The sequence below is a fragment of the Manacus candei genome, unplaced genomic scaffold (genome assembly GCF_025592945.1).
Source record: "Manacus candei isolate 608988 ecotype Guabito, Panama unplaced genomic scaffold, ASM2559294v1 h1tg000061l, whole genome shotgun sequence".
In the NCBI taxonomy this organism is placed as follows: Eukaryota; Metazoa; Chordata; class Aves; order Passeriformes; family Pipridae; genus Manacus; species Manacus candei.
In genome coordinates, this window is record NW_026138109.1 from 7,792,878 (window position 1) to 7,815,120 (window position 22,243).

At 44.6% G+C, this 22,243-nt stretch overlaps 2 protein-coding genes across 8 annotated transcripts in view; one reads left to right on the forward strand and one right to left on the reverse strand.

The window, feature by feature from the left end:
• UBAP1 (ubiquitin associated protein 1) overlaps nt 1–15,310 on the reverse strand; it is a 33,154-nt gene extending 17,844 nt beyond the window's left edge. For 2 of the 5 annotated variants that reach the window (XM_051804498.1, XM_051804493.1), the window contains exon 1: nt 15,168–15,310. The gene's annotated coding sequence lies outside the window, so the exon portion shown is untranslated. Of the gene's footprint in view, nt 1–13,042; nt 13,166–14,651; nt 15,035–15,167 lie in introns of those variants that run through there. The other 3 variants (XM_051804494.1, XM_051804496.1, XM_051804495.1) reach the window with 3 other exon arrangements.
• A 2,448-nt stretch (nt 15,311–17,758) lies between these two features.
• DCAF12 (DDB1 and CUL4 associated factor 12) overlaps nt 17,759–22,243 on the forward strand; it is a 31,156-nt gene continuing 26,671 nt past the window's right edge. Inside the window, exons 1-2 of one of the 3 annotated variants that reach the window (XM_051804517.1) lie at nt 17,759–18,029; nt 18,991–19,245. In XM_051804517.1, the coding sequence (XP_051660477.1) occupies nt 17,949–18,029; nt 18,991–19,245 (336 nt within the window). In that variant the 5' untranslated portion in view covers nt 17,759–17,948. Of the gene's footprint in view, nt 18,030–18,502; nt 18,627–18,746; nt 18,899–18,990; nt 19,246–22,243 lie in introns of those variants that run through there. The other 2 variants (XM_051804519.1, XM_051804516.1) reach the window with 2 other exon arrangements.

Below are 22,243 nucleotides of genomic sequence, written 5' to 3' on the forward strand. Positions count from 1 at the left end.
AAATCGTACAGCCTTCACAAGCCTCACCAGTCCTCTGTTTGCCGCCGGACACTTGTGGCACTGCCTGCAATCCCATACTGTGGCTGTCCACCATCCACTGAACTTGGGACAAAGCCTACACACACTTCTTTTAGTTTCTCCAAGTTCTTTCTTCTAGTTACTACCTCAGACTGAAGAGCAAGTGGTCCTTTCTCCATAGAATTTAAGAACTTCCAAGGAGAGGAAGTAAACTCCTCACTTTCCCAACTTAACTGACACAGGAGTTCTCAGTGCAGCACCAGTTACTACAGCTCACTGCTCCAGGGACACTGGTGTACAAATCCCACTGAGCCAAAACTGCACATCTAACTTTCAGGGAGTTTTGCAGTAGCATATCCATCTGGAATTGCATCAAGTCTCAGTGTCAAAATACCTCACATAAGCAATATGTATCTTGCTTTTGTTGTCAATCCTGTAGTAAAACCTAGTGCAGACTTGGCATTTGCATTACTTTCAGGGTGCAGTGGGGAAAATGATTCCCCTGCCATATGTAACCCCTTATTTAACTACAGAACTAGCTAAGGCACATCAACAGCAAGCTAGTCATGAAATGGACCATTTCCAGAGACAGTCACCCTTTAGACTGAGGTACCATTAGAGATGATATCACACCAGTTCTTGCTGATGCACTGTGAGTATGCACTTAAGACACCATTACTGCAGAAGGCACTTGTCAGCAAACAGAATTGTTAAGCACCACACACAGTAACACAGAAATAGGCTGCCAGCCACATTTCATCACCCCCTTCCCAAAGAAGGTTTAATTAAAATAGTGTCTTGTGACTAATCAGATTTGATAGACTATTCAGGGACCACTGTTACAAGCATCTTGCTGTTGCTCTGTCCTCCTGGTTGGGAAAAAAGTACTTGCAGCCCGTTAGAACGTTACTGATGTTGTTACTATGCTACTAGGCGTTACCTGAATATCCATTACACTGTGCAGTAAAAGTTTGCTTATTTTTGGTACCACTCATGTAGAAATTTAAAGGACCTGCTTCCAAAGCCTTACTCCAAACCAGATGATGGACAACTGCAGCCCTATCAATCTTCCCTTTCATCTCCAGTCTCCTGAACAGGATGCTCAAAGGCACCTGTGGGTAACAGCATGTGGGGGCACAAATTTTGGCCTGATGCTTTACTGCACACTGTAAATTGGTAAAGGATCTACTCTACTGCATGTAACCCTTCTCAACACTTTTCCTGGCCTAGGGAAAACAGTTGTGTAATACTAGAGGTGTTCTTACTGCCACCTCTCTTCTGGCTCTGTGGCTCTCCTCAGCCACATTTCCTCATTCTTGGTTCTGGCCAACCCTCTAAAGAGAAGATCATGGCTAAAAGTTATAAGCAACTGAAGCAACCTGATGTGAACTCTCCCCTTCCCATCTGTATAATTTTTCTGACAGTAACAGTGAGGTAGCAGGTCAACATTCCTAGAAACCAGCCAGCCCGAGGAACGCAGTGTAGCAGATCCCAGGATGAGGACAGAGGACCTCAGAGAAGCCATGATAGAAGTACAGGGAGGACGGGGAGAAAACCACCACCACCACCACAACAAAAACAACAAAAAGATGTAGAAATAGGAGAAGTGACAAGGCAAAACCGATGACAGAAATAATTAGCACAAAGAGAGGTGACAAGCTGGAAAGGCTTGAAGGGACGGCACAGAGGTGACCAGGGCAATCCACCAGACACGTCATCACTTAAACCTCAATGACATTTCGCTGTGCTGCCAGACAAGGAGAACAAAGAGAAGCATGACTTGGTGCAGGGAAGCAATGCCAAAGGGAGAGTGTCATCAACAGACCAGAGCAAAGAAATTATTATAAAGAGTGACTCATGGGGAGCTGCTGGGAAGTTGGGGTGGTTTTTAATTCTTAGCTCAATGTTTCTTCTATTGGTGTTTTCCCTGAAGCTTTTATCTACATTCCTTTTCTTCTGAAAGAGCTCTGACTGGACAACTTGGAAGAATCCTACCTATAGAATGATACCTGTAACTGCTTTATCTGTGATAACTCAGACCAATTTGACTATTCGCTAAAAAATGGGCTCTTGTTGCTAGATCCCTGGTTCTGGATTGCAAATATGTCCTGATTCCAGACTATGTGAATTCTCTGAAGTAACTCCCCCCTAAGATTAAGATAAATGGAAAATGTACTCCTTATGGGTCAGAGAAAACCAAAATGCCTCAAGTTATCAACCATAATGAAATCAGCCACCTCTTTGATTTTCAGAGAAGAGAAACTTGATCTTGCAATTTCCATTTTACTTGCTAATATACGTCATGTAGTCTACACACTACTAAGGATGCATCATTCACTCTAAAAGTTACAAAAAGATTGAAAAAGTAAAAAAGAAAAGATTTTTTTTCCTGTCTATACTACATTCAAGAACTACTGCTGATTTTACAGGAAAGAGAAAAAGTGAAAGCAGTTTGATTCAAAGGGTCACAGGTGTTCAAAATTTAGACAGTAGTTTCAGTTTTCACCACACTACTTGTTTCAGTGCAAGTGAAAAGCTATAACCAACATCAGGATTCTGTATATAGCCTCAAACAGCAAAAAAAGAAGTCAACAGTGCCTGTTGCTAAGACAAAACAAAAGTTAAGATTCTCATATCAAAGCTTCCCACCTCCCTAAGTGTTCAGCCATTACTACACAACTGAGATCTCTTATTAAGTGCTTCCACAATCCAGGAGATAAGTTACATGAAGGTTCTTGGTCCATTTTAAGATCAATGAGAACAAATCAGACCCTCCTTCAAGCAAACACTGGTGTGGAGTTGCCATCCAACATTCAACAGCCACTGGTTAAAACAAATCTAATGACATCTTCATCTTATAGGATACAAGTCCAAGTGGTCACCCTGCACTTCACCAAATGCAGAGTAGGGCTTACACTGACAACAGGAGGCTGAGGCAGGAAAGTGTGAGGTATCCCTGCTGCTTACAAACCCCATGGATCAACAATCCAAGCAGCTGTGATGAGAGATCTAACTCTGAAGAGCAGCCTGTAACATTACACTGATGCAGTTTGTTATTACTAGTGCAGTGACTGAGGGGCAGAGGGACAGGAACCAAGAAAATGGAAACTTTTAAAAAAACACTTTCAGAATATGTGACTAGGAAGGGCAAGGAGAAAAGACCCCTTAAGAGCAGGTCTGTGTACAGACCACATTACTGGATTATAAGACAACACCAGTGATGGCAATAGCATGCATTATGGGGCTTTACATGTTCAATAGCATCTTCCTAGCAGTGAAAAACATTAGCAGACATTGATTCTTCAGATTGTGCCATGGCTTCATGTGGCACTGTGGGCAATTAGACCTTCTGCTTTGGGACCTCTCAGATGGTGGGAAGTTCAAGTAGAAGTCAGCTCCACAAGCTCTCAGAGAATGACGGCATCTCTCTGTGGTTCCATATGGATTCACAGCATTAATATCAGACACCTGTAGTTACAGTTACCCTCATGTCACCTCCCACTTTGCTCATCGGAGACACTGCATTTGTTAAAAGCACATACTGTTTGGGCTGGTTAAGGATTGTTTCAGTTTTCTCTTAACTGAAAACAGACACCTCTATTCCTCCTTTAAGATCCTGACTGTATACTTGGGACATTAGGTAATTTGCCATACCCTTCACCCAGAAATCAGGGATAACCCTACAATGGCTGTGGAAATGCAGCACACTAATGTACCAGTCTTTTAGTCACTCGGTGACTTACCAGTCATATAGGTTTCCAATGCAGTTGAAGCTTATAAACCACACAAACCTCTAAAAATACAAGTTCCACAAGCAAGAGCAAAAGGAAACAGAAAATCACTTATAGGCAGCCCTGTGGTAAAGCAGAAAGAGTGTAGGTTTTTCCTTTGGCCAGACACTGACATGTCAAACAACAGCATGGAAGATGCACCTACTCTTAATTCACATTTAACTGCTGCAGCAAATGGGTGACCCTTTTAGAAAGGACTCTTTCCAGAAAATTCAGTCCTGTCACAAGAGAAAACCACCTGCAACTAACATCTAAGACTGATCTGACGTCCAAACTTAGCAAACAAGAGGATAGCCCAGGTTCTGTCAACTCCAAGAGCAGATGTGGATTTTAGAGTGCAATAATTAATTATTTACAGATCATCTAAACAGAAAAGCTGAGGGAGAAAATAGATGTGATTACATCTTTTTTTTTCTTCTCAAGTTCAGCTTCACTAATTTAGAAGCTAAAAAAAAAATCACCAAAAAAGGATGGTAAACTGGAAATAGAGGGACTATCTTCCCCTCCTTGAGACACAAATGAAGCAAGATAGAAATCTGAGTGATAAATCATAGCATAAAATATAAATGTGCCATGCAGTTCCTACATTCTCAGAAAAAGGTGAGAAAACATGATCCAGCACTCCTACCACCAGTGAGGGCTGCAGTAATCTCACAATGCATAAATGAAACAAGTCACAAATTTGATGAGCAGAGCAACTACTTTTAACTGCTATTTTCCTGTATCTAAAGTTTGGATAGGAAATACCTGCCAGTTCCAAGAGTTTAAAATAGTCAGAGGGAAGCATCTATTAACAATTTTAGCTACTTCAGCTTAATGAGCATGAGATTTCATACTACTACAAAAGAGGCAAATCTTAAACAGCAACCTTATAACTAGCCAGAGCCAGGCCAGTGCACCAACTTCCCTAGTAATTGCCAGCACTTTAAAAGAAAGCTAATACTTCAGCACAAATCTTCTTGAAGGAGAGAGTCTGCTAACTGCTACCTTCAACAACAGATCTGCCCACTTATTCTGTTCTTTCAGTAACAGTGTGTGAAAAAGCAGTGGAATATCTGCACACTTAAAATGTATGCCCCGAACCTACAGCATCATCAGCTAATTAAAATGCTGCTGTTTGTTGCAGTGGTACTTCAATATGTAACAAGCTGTTTCTGAAGTACTTGAATATTATTAATACTTCAAACTTGTCCCAGTTGTGAGTGAGGAGAGATAGGCAGACACTCCCAAAATGCTGCCAACACACAGTAAAACAGCTTTTGCCATTAATCAGAACATACCCTTCTTAATACAAAATTAATAGCATCTGTGCAGTTTCAAGCTTTTTCTTCTTATACTCTTTAACCAAAAGAGGACAGGTGGCTGATCTGATATTACTTAGAAACAAGCTGAACTCCATTGGACACACCAGAACCTACTCCCAATACCAACATAAGAACTCAAGTTATTTTACTGCAGAAAGCAATTAGTATTTATTCATATTCTTTTGATATATATTTATTAACCAGAACTTAATGCATTTAAACATGTTAAGCAATTAAATGACTACTTAAAAAAATCCATTCCAAGGAAAGCTATACAACTGTCACATTTTCCCTGTTTCATTTCAGAAGAGAAATTATGTAATTTGTTGGTAATTATGGTTTTGGTTAGAAATCTGGTGAAATACTAATGCTTATGGAATTACTTTAACAAAGCAGACAAAAAGCATCAAGCAAGAAATCAAGCTCGAAAAATAAAATCCACCAGCAGGTCAAACATCACTTGCAATTTCACATATTTGATCTCAGCCAAAATATGTGCCTATTGCACTGCACAAGAATAATGGGGTCAGTGTTAGACTACTATAGATGCATCAACTTTTCCTTTTATACTTGGGTCACATGAGCTACCCACTCTCATCACACATTTAATACTTTCCCAAAAGGACTCAGTGTGGTAATGAGAGAAAAAAATAACTATTTCACCTCCAAACGGTGCCTGCCCTGCAGCAAGCAGGCTAAAACCTTGACATCCAGCATGGGAGCCACTGCTTCATGTCCTGATTGCACTCTCAGTTCAAATACACGAGGCCAACAGTGGTCTTCTCCCACTCCCCACAGGATCTTTTCCATCATGTGGTTAAAACTGCTGCACTACTCCAGCCATCTGATGTCCCTGTGTCTCACTAATACATCTAATTTCTCTCAACAACTGTGGCTAAAAGAGGCACATTCTGAGAATATAAATTCCCTGCAGATTCACTTGATTTAGAAGCCACCAATCACTGAATGTTTCAGGTTGGAAGGGGCCTTCAAAGATCATTTACTCCACCCACTCTGTCACTTTCTCCCTTGACCAGGTTGCTCAAAGCCCCATCCAACCTGGCCTTGAACACTTACAGGGATGGAGCATCCACAAGTTCCCTGGACAACCTTTTCCAGTGTCTCACCACCCTTGTTTCTCCCTGATGTTCAATCTTCCCTCTTTTCAGTTTCATCTCTCAGTGTTGCCATTTTTCAGGAAACGCCCTTATTCACTATCAGTTACTCTTTCTCCACTTTGAGATATGTGGAAACAGAGGTCCTAAACACTTCCTCCTTCTGAAGCACCAAAGAGCTGATCACAGCATACCTGGAAAAGTGTGGTCTCCAAAATGCTCTTTTGTGACATGACAACATAAGCTCAAACCATATCTCGTGAGCTTGGTTCGCCTTTGCCTTGACAGCACTGATGTGAGAAATGTGAACTACATCCCAGGTGCTACAGATGCGACAGTCCTCACATAATTACTTGACTTTTTCTTACTTGACTTTTCTTTACTTGACTTTTTTATGCAGTTTCATGTATCAACATGTCACTGGCACAGTCTCAGCTTTCAGTGTCAGCTCATTTTGTCCTCCATTCATGTGTCACTCCTATAGAGCCAACAGGCATCTGTCTTCATCCAACCCATTTTATCAAGACTGAGACAAGAAAATAAGCACAAACAGAAGTACACATTTGAAAAAAAAAAAAAAACAAACAGATTTTGCTGCACTGAAGGATAAAACTAACAGACCAGGAAAAAAAAAATCCTCACCACTACAGAAGGTGAACACTCACTCTAGCTCCTGTAAAAAATTTGCTGAGCTGAGGCCTCAGCAAGGACATACTCCTCCCCAGATTAACTCAACAGAGTAAAGGAATCAAACTGAAATATTAAAAAAGTGCATCAAGCAAATTAAAAGATGGTCCTATTGCAGTAATGCCTAAACAAGAACCAAACTATGTCTCCAAACACAGTACCAGTCGAGCCTGCTTCCATGTTTTTCCAGTCAATCAAAACAGGATTGAATGACTGCATTAAAAAGATAGCATACATGGGAAATACTATTGGTAGACAACACCAAATTAAATTCCACCAGCAGAAGTCGTATTCTAAATGAGTAAGTTTAACTAGTTTTAATTAAACATGGAAATGGTGCCTAACAGAGCATTAAGAACAGGAAATTATTTTAAAGTGAATAGTAACTTCTTAATTATTTCTTGAAAAGGCTTGTTCACTTTAGAGAAGGCCAGAGCTGGTAGTAAAGATTATGTTCAGCTCTTTAAAAACACACGGAAACAGAACCATCATTACCAGCTATCAAAAAAATAAATGCTCTGACACATAACAACAGCAGCAGACACTTGAACAGACTCTTGCAAACTGAGGGTATCCACACTGAGTACACTCCTGGAACTGAGTTCTTTGGGAGCACAGGAAGGTAACTTTTTGAGCAAGACTCTCTAGTGTAGAAAAGTAAAAATTTACCTTTGAGTAGCAAAGTTAAACTGCGGTTGACCCCAGCTACAGTGGATGTATTACAAGAATATGATAAGTAAATGAGCCACTTGTCATGTTGTACATTAGAAAACCTCAGTGTCCTACGCTACCTGAAGGCACCATAGCCAGTCCTGAGCAGAAACATCTTCCTTGCAATCTCCTGATTTTGGAGTTCTCCAACAAGAAAGACCCCTCTATTAAAATACAAGTGCTTAAACAGGAATATGGTTCAGCCTATAATCCAACAGCAGATGGAAAAGCTCAGGAATGGAAGACAAACAGGAGGGGAAAAGTCAGTACACCTGATAAACCAGGTTTACTCTATGTGTGCAACTGCTACAGCTGAGGTTATCAGCAAGGAAGATATACAAACATGCAGACAATCCTCACCCTCAGAAGGAAAGAAGAGCAACTACCCAGCTCCTGGGGTGTAACTTACAAGGATGCTCCAGCTGCTACACTCATCTTTATACACCACTTCAGAAAGCCTTTCCATAGCACAGGTATCATTTCTCCCTCCCTTCCACAGTCAGACAAGATACTTAGTAGATCCCTAAGCATCATAAATTAACCTCCTTACCCACCTACCTTAATTTCAACTGTTTCCACATAAAATGAGTTTAAAGATTTCAATTTCCTCACTTAAAAAAAAAACCAAAACAAAAAAGTAAGAAAACAACAACTGAGGAGGTCTGCTTTCTGTGTAAAAAAATTCAGCTTGTCCTCTCAGCACTGCAATCCTATACTTGCAATTAATCTTTGAGCAGATAAGTTTAAGGACTGATGTAGACTAGAAGTCTGCACTTCACTAAAAACACAGAGTGAACCTTCTATCACAAATGCACAGAGCAAAATCCAGAGACTCCCAAGGTGCTGGGAGCAACAGACACACACACACAGTTCCAAGCCTCCCAACTATAAGGGCGTATGGAGACTGAGCCCTTGGTGCTCAAGTGGAACTGAAAATAGAAAAGAAAACCAAAGCCACAGAAAGACTGCTTTCAGATGAAATCTAGAAAGCTACATGATATTTATAATGCCAGGAATTACACACATACACATACTTTTCATTCATTACCTTTCCCCTGAGCGGAAAGCAGTTTTACTGAAATTCATTTACACCCTCAGCACTGCCTCAGTTCTCATACATGACTTCAAAATACCTGTCAAGGCACTTAACCAGCAGTAAAATTAATCCTCTTTTGCAGGTATGAGGAATAAAGCACAAACCTGAAGGTGTTTGTCATCCAGCTCAGCCAGTAAAGTCAGAACAGAACCTGTGTTTACCAAATCCCAAACCCACAGCTACCCCAGGAATCTCACTACATTCTTTCATTTGCACCAGTATCTTTGTCACCCCGATCTTCTCTATCAAATCACTCCTATTCAGTCTTTTCTTATCTTACTATTAAAGCCTTAAGGATGCTCTTCTGGATTTGAACATGAATTTCGGTTTAGTCCAAACTTTATTTCTAAGTTACCACTTTAATTTAAGTCTATATACCGTATATCCACTCTCACTTAGTGGTATAAACTTTTTCCCTGCACATCAGAAATTTCTTCAGCAGCTACAGTAATGAATGCAGCCCCCAGAACACTTAAAGCAATGAATAACTAAACAGAAACGGTTCATTTTATGTGCAAAAGAAACCCTCAGAGACGCATTAGCTTCATTTCCTCAGGACATTTTGACAGATCTGACTCAGCTTCAGCAATCCAGCCTTACTTCTATTTTATAACTAGACCAGAAGAGGCTGATGGATGAGACTGCCCCATGACCACCCCAGAGTCATGGCTTATCCTCTCCAAACCTTCAACACACTGGCAACAACACGGGGCTGCTGACAGCACAGAGATCTTTCTCAGTGGACCATTATAACTGTGACAAGGCAGCAAGACGATTTTTTGGCTTTTTAGAAGGAAAGTGGAAAGAGTATGGGCTGGCCACTCCCCAGCTGAGATACCAGATATTCTCCTGTAACCTGAGAATCAGTCCCAGCCTGCCTCTCTCATAACCCATATGTCTGATTCAATCCAGCTTACTTTAGGGAATCAATCCCTAAAGTGCTGCCGAATGACAGCACATGAGCAATACATTTAGATTCCTGCAGGAACATTAAATTACATGAGAAATATGCCTTGAAGGAAGCTTGTCATAAAACGGATACACAACTTTTCTCCCAAATTAAAGGGAAAGTGAGAAGACCTTTACACTACTTGGAGCTACAATCAACTTAGCCAGAGTACAGCCAGATCTCTTCACTAAATATGGTTATATTTCAAGTGTTCATCTCCACTGCTGTAACACACACAGAACACCCCCAGAGACAGGCAGCCCTTCAGAACTGGGTACTACTCCTGTATGCAACACAGAAGGTCAGTATGAACAGGATGACACTACCATGTCACAAAACCAGCCTGGATGGCCATTCTGCCAAACAAATGTCTGTTTCTAGAGCCCACCCCCGGCTCCAAAAGCAGCTTAGAGTAGTCTGGCCATTCGTGTCAAACTCAACCTCTTCCTTTCATCTATCTTTCATCTTATAATTCGACAGTGGATTCTGGAAGCTGCATTTATTAACTCCTTTTCTAGTTGAAGATCTTCATGCAGCTGAGATTACAGGCCATAACAGTATTATTTTTATGTTCACACTTGAAATTACTAGCTTTCCCTTTGCACACAAATTAAGAAATATTCGACAGTGTTACTTAAAAGCAAAAAGCTTTTTACCATCTTTTCTTGAATTTTCTTTGCAAAGGGGACATGACATTACTAAGCACAGGCATTCAGTGATCTAGGAAGGCATAAGATTTCCAGTTGAGCAAAGAGAAAACATGTATTAAACTCCCTCCTACAAACAAGAATAAAGCCTGTAACTGCAGGAAGGTTTTTCACTCAATCCCCTCTTCCCAACAAAGAATATAAAGGTACTTTCTGAAAAAGCTTTTTTTATACTGTTACAAAGACAGTAGCCAAAATGAAACTCAATAATCTTTCACCTATTTTCTACCAAGAAGTCAAACAGACTGGCAACAAGCTGCTTGTGGTGACATAATACTTAATTAAAAGATTAAGAGCACATTCTTTTCTCAGAGGCTGCGCAGCATAAAGCTTTTCTGTCCTTTTCCACCAAACACAGTTTTATTCCAGATAATTAAAGGTGATTTTATTCACATAAAGTCCTTTCCCTGGTACATATGCCTCCTATATTTCTAAGTCAAATCATTACACACTACTATGCAAGGACACCACATGATGGTATTAGTCATTAGGGTGGATCCCAGTGTGGCTTTGCTGTATCACAAAAGGAAATACTTAATGTTCTTACAATTACTTTGCAGACTGTTAATAAGATAGGAATCTAGCTTTATTTTAAAGTTCAGAATTGATGAGGCAAATCAAATTGAACACACAAGCACATCTCTGTGCCCAGATTAAGCACAGGGCTAAACTGTGACACAGCACAACTTGTAACAGGCACTGTCAGAAATCCACCTTCCCAAAACCAGGGCTTAAATCTCAACAGGCATTTCAGTCAGGGCTTCCTCTGCTGCTACCCTAGATATGTCAAAGCACAAACATATACATTAGGAAGGGGCTTAAATAAAATCTCTCACATAATCCAGTACATAGTTACCAAGAACCCCAGCAACACAGACCAGACAGGAGCTTGCAACCCTTTACTACTACTTTCCATTATACCAGCAATCAGTAGCTAAGTAGATTAAGTGTATTCATATTTAGACCATCTTCCAAATGAAGAACTGGCTACTCCTCAGATAGGATTCATATTCTTCCAATTTAAAGTGTTACTCTTGTGTAAGAGTAACAAAATGAAGCCGAGAAAACACAAGCACAGTTAGTTAGAAACTGTAATACTACTGATGCAATGTGGCATTTTGAACCAATCTGCTTTCCTTCTAGAAATAAACATTTAAGCCTAAATCAGAGCAATGACATTGCATTCCCCTTTTGACATAAGTCTGTGTTTCATGTACACTACAAGCTTAAAGGATTCTGGAAAAACCTTGTAGCTTTCAAAAATAACAATAAATTAAAAAAAAATTTAAAAAAAAAAGAAACACACACACAAAAAAACCCCAACAACAACAACAAATAAATGCACAACCAATTCTAGACATACAAGCTGTCCTTTAAAAGTTTCCCAATCACAGGAAAAACTATTTCTTAGCATTTTAGGAAATGCCTTCCCTGCACAAGAAAGGATTCTGAATAAATCTAATGATTTAAGAGAGGGAAAGAAGGAAAGCCCCTCCTCAGCTCAGTTTCTGATGGAGACCTCAACACAGGACTATACTGACTGGAAAAGGTCATTAGGGACACAGAACATGAGCTTATTCAAACCAAGTCAGAGGGTCAAAGCATTAAGCAATGCACTTGCATACCAGAGAGGATTACCTACCTAAGCAGTTAACACACAACTGTGAGTTCAGGCTTGTATCAATCAGCTGCAATAATCCCAAGGATCGATTGCAGAGTGGTAAGTGCTGCAAGATCAATAGTGTTGCCTTCCCAGTTATCACAGCAAGCACACACAATGCCGTGAAGAGAAACCAACCTTTGATGCATCCTAGAAGACCTACTTTTTCAAACAAGAAAACTATTTATAATTCGTAAACAACCCCTCTTTGCCTTTTCTTCAAACAACTGTTTTCCAAAACATCTTCAGAGCTTTCCAATTACAGCTCCACTAGACCCTCTTTACACTGACATTGATCTGAATTGTACTGGTCAATTTTAAATAGATAGACATGCCTCTAGGTAGAGATCCTTGCAAAATGACAGCTGAAGCCCTCGAATTCATGATTGAAAAGACTGGGAGTGATTACACTAGAAACAAAATGCCAGAAAGGCTGGATAGAAGTTCTGTCTAATAAGTAAAACTAAATTTCTCAGAGACCAATTTATCAAAACATTCAACCCAGCATCAATTATAAAATACAGGAACAGGCTGCTGTAAAAACTTATTATACAGAGACTGGACATGGACAACAATACTGCATGTCTGAATTATCAATTCCTACAGCTTGTGGAAGCAACAGAAAACCATTATCTTACACAATTAAAAAGAAGAACGAGTAAGTTGATACTTTTTGTGTCATTATAGCACTTTTGCCACCAGCACCAACCAAAACAGCTTCAGCTGCGAGCATGACAGTTGGATGATGCTGGATTGGTCCAGAAACCTGATTCCTCTTCTGTTAGTTACAGGTTTTTATCTCTAGGATAGCAAGCACTGGGCACTGCAAAACACCACGTGAGTAACAGAAATGGACAGAAAAATCATAAGGGTGAAAAACAGTCATGGACACGTGGAAGAGCTCCATCAACACAGACTATACAGTAAGTCTCTGAGATGATCAGTATACTCTTTGAATATTCTGAAAATTAAATTCTACTCATTAAAGAGAAACCAACACTTACTGATTAACATATCTTCTACCTGAGATTTCCCTGGTTTTCCTTTTGAAGTTTCATGTGCCTTTGTTTCTGCTCACACTTGACTTATGCAGCGTCTGACCTTAGTAGCTGCAGCTTCTCCTCTGACTGCACAGTGCACCCATACGAGGAAAAAAAACAAACAAAAGGAGGTATCAAACAGTGGAGGCCACACACAAACAGTGAAGGAAGGAAAGGACAACCACTTTCAGTTTTGCTTCTGAGACTAAACCCACAAGTTGCAAAAGCTGTTTAAAAATTGCCTGCTTTCTGTCCCCCTACCCTTAGAATTAAGGTCGTTGCCTAAAAGGTTTAAGTCACCCTAAAGCAGCACTGCTCCCTTTGAATCGCAGCTCTGTGAGCACAGGAAACTGAGGTCATTAAGCAGCAGCTCTGCGCGGTGCTGCAATCCAACACCACACCACTCATAGCCTCGAACGCATCGGCCCAGCCCGGCCCTGCTGCTGCCACAGGGGACAGCTCAGCCCATCCCACTGCCCTGGCTACGACAGAGCTCCACACAGATCGCTGTTCCCTACGGAGAAAATGGCAGCAGGAGGCCAAAACAGTTTTTTCCCCCCCTCCTCTCCCCTGAAAAATGTCAGGAAACAGCAGTTGCAGGAGTTGCAGAAACACTTCAAGGCTGGTAAGGGAAGGAAGGTGAGGAAGAGGTCTGGCCAACTGCAGCAATTCCTCTTTTTCCCTAACACCCTGGGCCACAGCTGGAGTAAGATTCCCCTCACCAAGCTCCCACAGAAGACTCTTAACCCCGTGACAGGCTGTGGGATGCAGCATGCCTTACTTCCATCGGGAGCACAGTCTACTGAAGTGACTTCACCACTCACAGCCCAGCTCCTTAGCTTGGCTTAAATGCAACACAGAAACATTTCACTGAGTCCGAGATAGCAGCAATGTTAGTTCCACAGCCAAGTGCCAGAGTCCACCTGGTTATCTCTATTCTAATGAGAAAGAGGACACGTCATAAGACTTCTGTAAGACTGGGGGTTTTTTTCACTAGTTTGGAATTTTTGATGATGTGAAGAGTAAAAACAGTTGAGAAGGTGATTACTTATTTCCAACTACTGTAATTTCTTTTAATAATTAAAGAAAACCCCAAAGAAAGATAACTTTGCCTTTAAAAATGATAAATTTTGAGCTATCAAAATACAGGGAGACAGCCCTTGAATTACACAGAATAGCTTCATAAAAGTGTTAAATGTTTAACTTCTGGTAAGCACTGAGCTAAACAGAACACGAAGCACTACCGGGAAGTCAGAAACTACAAAACTGAAGTATTTTTACACCAATGCATATAACCATGGGATGTCTGCATCTCAAATGCAGAGAGAGAGACATTCAAAAGCAGAACAGAAGAAAAGACCCAGAAATAGGTGATGAGCAGAGAGAAGGAAGAGTAGGCCTATGACCCATGAAGTGAAGACAACTGGCTCCTCATCCTTAAAGGAGGTGCAACCAAAGAGTGATCACTCTGTGATTTAGCAGTGGTTTAGAAAAAGTCTGAAGTCACAAGCGGCACAGGGAAGATGTGCTGTGAAAACCTACAGTGTTCAAGCGACAGAAACTAACAAGTTACCTGGAGGCAGCCTCAACAAGAACCACACCCTCAAACAAAAATCCGATGTTTTTGCTCTTGACGAGTTTAAGTTACTGCGAGGGGGCACCTCCCAGCGCCACAGACACCAAACGCTCACTCCGATTTCAACAGCAGCCGGGCAAACTCAGCAAGGGTGAACTCATCAGCGGTTATTAAGCAGAGAGACATTTCCCGGACTCCGACAACCCCGGAAACTACTGGAAAGCAGGAGCGTCACCCCGGGGCCGACCTGCCCCTGTCCCGCTGAGCCGGGCGGGGGCGGACGGTCCCTGACCCCGGAGGAGGGGGAGAAGGAGCGCGGTCCGGCTCCGGTCCCCACGTCCAGGCCCCGCTGCGAGGGGACCGGTACCGCCAGCACCGTCTGCCCCTCCTCGCTGTCCCGCCCGGCATCTGCGGCCCCCGGTCCCCCTGTCCCCGCCCGGTACCTGCGGCCCCCGGCCCCGCTATCCCTGCCCAGCACCTGCGGTCCCCGGCCCCCCTGTCCCCGCCCGGTACCTGCGGCCGCCGGCCCCGCTGTGCCGCCGCTGTCCCGCGGTCCCTGCCCGTCCCTCCCTACGGGCCCCACTCGGCGCCGCCGGACTCGGGCGACGCCATCTTGTCTGGGCCCCGCCGGCGGGATGGCGTCACGCCGCGACGTCACGCTCCCCGCCGGGCCAATCGGGAGCGGACTGAGGTGACGTCACCCGGAGGGGATGGGGCGGGGAGCAAGATGAGCCACGCCCCTTTCCTCGGGGGGCGGGGCGGGGCCAGGGAGTGTCCCTGTCCCATTCCTTGTCGTGTCCCATTGCCTGTGTCATTCCCTGTCCCTGCCCTTGTCCCTGTCCCTATCCCATTCCCTGTCTCTGTCCCTGTGCCAGCCACGTGCCTGTCCCCATCTCCTACCCTACCCAGGGGCTCCTGCGACACCTCCTGCCCCTCTCCCAGATGGGCTCCATGAGATGGTCCCTAAAGGGCTGGATGAAGGTGGGGAGCAGGGCCCAGGGAGGCCATTTCACCTCTCAGCCTCTTTCCTCAGCATCCACAGCACCCCCTCCACCTTCCTTGTCCCTTCCCCTGAGAGACTGAGGGGACACAGCCAGTGGGTTTTCAGCCTTTTGATTGGTCCTTGTTCCAAAATGGAGGGGTTTTGTCCCAACTACGGGTAGCAGTTGTGCATGTGAGGGAGGATATGGAGAAGGGAATTAATAGTGAGAAATCAAGACTGAAAACTGCCAAACTAGAATTATCCTTTCTATCCTCAGGGGAAGCTGGGAAGCCTGAGAGGTTCTATTTCACTTTGGCCTCTGACAGCACCCTTGTCTTTGGGGCTAGTTAGAGGAAAACACAGAAAGTCATAAAAACGATGTCATATCAGGAAAATGTTTACTGATTCCTGTGACTTGAGGCACCATTAGGTTTCAGGTGCTCAGGAACTGCCATTTTTTTCCAACCTGCCTAGACCTTTTTCTTGTTTCTCCTCGTCCTGTTTCTCTTCTCTGCAATGCCACTGGCAAGTGGCAGTCGCTGGGGTTGGATGACCCACAGTTTTGGCTCTATAATCACAGAAAAAAGTGCGTATGAGTTGTGTGAACATCAGAAAAATCACTCATCCATCCACATGGGGTGCAATGAAAAGCGAATACGCTATATCCCTTTAATTCCCCAGAAATAAGGGATTTCCCAGATGGAATGGTGTGGGAAAATGACTGTGTGTAAAATTAGAGAAAACTGGGAAGATATATTAACAATTTAACAGAAATTGTGACAGTATGGAAATGATAGGGTGAAGTACAGGTGCTGCTCCCTGGATGGAATGCGGTCAGCATGCCCGGCTTCCCACACACAATCCTTGCTGAAGGGGACTAAATGGAGAGTGGAGTGGAAACACTCGATGGCACTTTGTAGCTGAAAAGCCACACAGCAGCTGTCAATCAAGAGAGAAAAATAGAAGATGTCTTGCTGCTGAACCAGTAATTGTGGCGAGATCACAGATGCAATACTGGCACCCACCTTCATCCCAAAGATTACTGAGGTGTAACAGATGTTACCCACCTCCAAGGTACGACCACCCTGCACTGCACATGACGTATGACTGGAGTTACTCAGGCTACATCTGAATGCAAAAAATAGCATAAAAGTAAGTTAAAAATGGGGAAAAGTTAGCGAAGACTCCATCCTAACTTCTGGAATCAGCTGACAGGCTGAACCTGTCTTCTCCCTCATGGGGCCTGTTGGGTAAGGAACAGATTCTATGTGGGGTGACCGATTATCTCAAGCCAGCCTTCTTTAATTATCAGAGCTTGTCCGTAGAATGCTTTGGATATGTTTTTCCAGCCAGATACTATCACCAGCAATCTTTGAACCTTAACCTGTCCCAATTTTCTATGAGATTAATAAAGAGTGTTATTACATAAACTGTTGGTGTGAGTCCTCCAAGGGTACTGGCAGTGGAGTGCAGGGGGTAACACACTCGGCTGCGGAGGCCTGGGAGAGGGTCTCTCTTATGTTATTAGCATGTGTGCATCCCTGGATCTTCCCTGGGGTGCCGACAGACCAATTAAAGGTGTGGAGATCCTCGAGCAGGTCTTCGTGTTTGTGTGTGACCCTGAACAATTCAGTCGAACTGCCCTCCGATCCAGTGGATGGTTCAGTGGAGAGCTGGACATGTGGAGGAATTTTTTCATAGAAAGGCTGATTAGATACTGGAATGGGCTGGCCAGGAGGGTAGTGGAGCCACCATCTCTGGAGGTGTTTAAGGAAAAATTGGACGTGGCACTTGGTGCCATGGTCTAGTTGCCGTGGTGGTAGATCAGTCACAGGTTGGACTCAATGATCTCAAAGGTCTTTTACAGCCTGATTCATTCTGTGGTTCTGTGACTCTGTTCCCGTTATGGGACCCTTTCCTGGGGTTTTGGGAAAAATCCCTCCTTTTCCTGAGGGAATGCCAAGTCCCTGCCTTGCACTGAGCCCGCCCCGCCGCCAGGGGCGCCACCCCGCCGCGGGAATGCCGCGCTGCCATGGCAACGGCGAGGGGGCGTGGTCAGCCCTGCCGCCCGATTGCCGGGCAATGGTGCTGCGGGCGTGGCGGGGCCGCCGCCGTAAAGCTGCGACGAGACTGTCGTAAAAACAAGAGTCGAAAAAACCTGGGGTGCCGTAAAATGCCGTGAGGCGCGGCCGGCGGGGCCTGAGGGACAGAGCCCGGGCCGGTCCCGCTCCATATGCCCCGAACCGCTCCGAACCGCTCCATGTGGGGCCGCTCCTCGCCCGCAGCCGCTGCCGCAGCCTCATCCTTCTACTATGGCTCGGAAAACAGTTAGCAGGAAGCGGAAAGCGGCGGCAGCTGCCGCCGCGGGGCCTGGGGGGCTCCAGGGGGAGCAGGTAAGCGGAGGAGGGAGAGAAGCGCTTGTTCTCGGCGGTGTGAAGGGGGATAAGCCCCGGTTCCCGGCGGGGAAGGGAAAGAGAGAGTGAGAGAGGGAGAAAGGGAGGGAGTTGGGGAGGGAGGGAGGGGTGACCCTGGCCAGGGGCGGTGGTGTCCTGGTGCCGGGGGGGCGGGTGTCATTTGGGGAGGGTGCCGGGAGGGGGGGCAGGGGATGCTGGAGAGGGGCAGACCCCGGTCCCGGTGTCGCTTGGGGAGGTGTTCGGGGTGGGCAGGGGTACCGGGGAGGGGCATCCTCGGGTCCCAGGGACACCTACGGGGCCCGCAGTGTCACCCGAGAGGGGCGGCCCCGGGTCCTGCTGTCACCGGGGGGATCCAGGGGAGGGGCAGCCCCGGGTCCCGCTGTCACCGGGGGAGGAGCAGCTCCTGGCCCTGGTTTAACTCGGGCAGGACAGCCCCGGTCCTGGTGTAACCCCCTCCCCGCCGGGCTCGCGGAGCCCCGTTGGGCTCGGCCGTTCGCGATACCCCGGCCCCGGCCCGGCGGAGCGATGGTGCCGGGGCAGCTCTGGCCCGGCCGGAGGAGGCCACTGGGCCCCGCGGTTGGTGTCATCCCCGGAGTGTGACCCCCAAACCTGCCGACCTCCGGTTTCTAAACCTGCCCCTCTCCCGGTCCGAGCGCCTTTCCCGTTTCCACGAGCAAACGTCGCCCCAACGGTGCCGAACGGCCGCGGGCTGTCGTTAATGTCATCGCAGCGTTACTGCTCCTTTAGCAAATATTTATATGTTTAATTCCACGCTGCTAAAGGCCCTTTCAGCGTTTCGGGGCTCATCTCCACGCACGGTGTTCCGTGGGTGGTTTGGAAGGCTGCAGGTTTTCCGCCGGGAATATCATTGAATTTTGGAGGGTGATGCCTAAAGTTTGTTCCAGTTGCTTTATCCGATTTCCATCTTTATTTTTCACAGTATGTGTGGGATCACTCGGTGCACAAAAGGAAACGGCTCCCCCCGGTGAAGAGGTCCCTGGTGTACTACCTGAAAGGGAGGGAGCTCCGGATGCAGAATGAGTCCAGCTACCACCGCCTGTTGCACGGATACGCAGCCCAGCAGCTCCCCAGCCTCCTGAAGGAGAGAGAATTCCACCTCGGAACCCTCAATAAAGTGTTTGCCTCCCAGTGGCTGAACCACCGGCAAGTGGTGTGCGGGACGAAATGCAACACGGTGAGTGCCACCTCCCGCGGTTTCCTTTTCCCTCTGATAATTACTCCACCCCCCCCGGATGGTGCTTACTGCAGTCCAAGTGTGTGAACTGCCAAGGAAAACTTTAGGAAGTAGTTCAGAGCGGAGTCAGAATCGTGTAAAATTAACTTTGAGTGAAGGCTGTGCTCAGGGACGAGACCTCTCGTCTGAAAGTGTGGCAGGCGCTGCACACAGCATCTGTCTGATCTCTCCAGAGTGATTTACGTCCCTTTGCAGGATGGAGAGCAGCACTGGGGTTGGATCTTTTCTCTAGTCCTGCAGGTGGGAAGTTAATGGAGGGGCATTAGCGTTTCTAAATGACGGCTGTCAGTGCCTGGCAGAACTGGCTGCTAAGAGCCCTTTTTTTCATTTATGCTCAGTCTTACAGGGTTTGATTTTACACACAGTTCTGTGCTGATGACTTTTAAAAGTTGTTATAAAACTGTGCTTGAACTCCAGATTTTTGAAAAGAGTAGCCAGAAATGTTCTAAACATAAAAAAAAGAATTTCAGATTTTTGGGCTTATCTTTTGTTTGTTGACTTGGTGATTCTTCACTCTAAAACTGCAGTGTTCAAATAGCTTTTCTTCTTCATCTATCTATATTTACTTCTACAAGAACTAAAAACTCCTCAGGCTTTTGAAGTGATGCTTTGAAACATTTTAGGGGAATATTAAAACAGTATCCCGTGGATTAATAACTGGAGGAGACGATACTCCTTAGATGATATTTTCCCCACCACAGTTGGTAGCCCAAGCAAATTCATGTGTGAAGTTCCAGTTGAATTACTGCAAAACCCCAGACTGGTCCTTTGCGGGTTGTTTAGTGCTGCAGACATGAACCAGGCTTTTCAAGGAATGCACAGATCAAGCAGCTCTTAAACCTCAAAGCGTATCCGTTGCTGCGGTTGCTTCTTTGCCTCCAGATCCCTTTTTTGTGCTGGAGCCACACTCGGTGCTCTGACCAGCAAAGGACAGTGGGCTGGTTTTTTTCCATTTCAGATGTTTGTAGTTACACAGCAGGAGGCTCTCATGCGGTAGCTCTTAAGAAGTAAGGCCTAACTGTAAAAACAAAGCAACCTTTTAGCAGCAATGAGCCCGAAATAGAACCTCTCTGCCTACTTTCTCCACGTGTGTTCATCTCCTCAGCCAGTCAGCAGCCAGCACTGGTCGTGGAGCAGCTTACAGGAGACAAACTCCTGCTGAAACACAAGCTCCCAAAAATCTTGCTTACTCTAGCAAGATGACTGCCTGTTTTATGGAGCTGCAGTGATTTCGCTGCGTTCTGTAACTTGTGCAGCTCCAGCGCAGCTGTGGCGAAGATAAATGGACAAGTGGGTTGTTAACGCAACCTTGCAGAAAATTGTTTGGGAGCAAACAATCGTGAAGCTGGAGAGGGATTCAGCAGTATTGTTGTTCCCTCTGCACGTGCTGCAACCAAGTGTGTGCTTCCGCAGCCAGACTTAACATTGCAGACGGACCTCGTCTGTCGTTGAGCAAAACACGGTGATTTCAAAAGAAGTCACTGCAGCTTTGTGAAATATGGTGTGTGAGTTACAAGCACTGTAATAGCTGTACTTTGTTTGCTTTGGGTCCACATTTGAGCAAGTAGAGCGTTAAGCTCCTCACTCTAATTACGAAATTCCTCTCTCTCTCGTCTCCTTCGTGAGCGACGTAATAAAGAAAAAATTCCTTTGCTGATTGTCATGTGCTGAAGTTGGGAGTAAATCTAAAACACCGTGGTTGACTTCAATGGGGTTTGCTGCATTGGAGTTGCACTTAATTAGAGTTAATGCAACAGAAAAATATAAACTGTAGGAGTTATTTTAATCAGAGCTTGACTGTGGCACTGAGCACTTTTAGCATGTAATTTATAAATTGCCCTCGGCTGTGCAGTGCCAGAAGGATTCACTATTCTTAATAACACAACAAAAATACACTTCTGTCATAAAGGAGGAGGATTGGATTTAGTCACTTGGCAGTGCTAGTTACTACAAAGACTGATGGGAATATGGAGCTCTCCATCAATTGCACATTTTTAATGAAGATTATGATTTGTTTAGTGATGCTGGGTAACTTTTTATCCTTGAAAACTATCCTAGGGTATGATTCTGCATATGAAATATCTTTATTTTTCTCCACTGGATCCTGGTGCTCACAGTTGAGCGGCTGTAAATCAAATATTTGAGTTTCTTAAAAGTGCATCCTTTTTCTGATAGATTTAGAATTATGGGACCCGTATGCAATCACTTGGGCTTTGCTGAGACAGGATTCCTCTTTGCAAAAATCTCTTAGACCTTGCATGCATGGGCTTCTCAGTGTTTTCCAATTCAAATGACTGAATAGGGAAACTCAGGGAGAGGTGCAGATTTTTAGGCTGTGTCCTGATAAGACATCTGAATTACCAAACACTGATGCCACGAAGTCTCAGAAGAAGATACTGTCTGTAATCTGCAGCTTCTGTTCGAGCTTCTTGGAGAAACGCTGAGACTTTGGTAGAAGACAAGCTTATGGCAAACAAAAACACTGAACATAAGAGGCCTCTGGGGTTTTTTTTCCTCCTTACTATTTCAGGAAATTATAAAGTAGATAAAGTCTAAAAAGCAGTTTCAGTAATCATTTTGCAGCTTCTTTTGTTCCGTTAGTTATGTATCTGTGTTCAGGATATAATTCTTTTCCCGATTGTGAAGCTTATTAGTGCCTGGAATTCAGTTTGTGTTTTTTTTTCTTTTTCTGGGCAGGCCTGATAGATGTCTTTGTGCTTAACTTACTGAATGCCCAGATGGCATTTCCAAGGTATGCAGGGGTTGGTTTCTGAGTGCTGGCTGATACCTTTTTTCTCTTCAGTAGACTCCTGTGTTGCTTTGGGTGCCCTGCTGTAAATCACCAGCTCTTTTTTCTTAGTAGAACTTTAAATTTGTTCAAGAGGTCCCGTGTCTGTTCCGTGCATCTCATACAATTGGCCCAGTGTTGTAGTCCTGA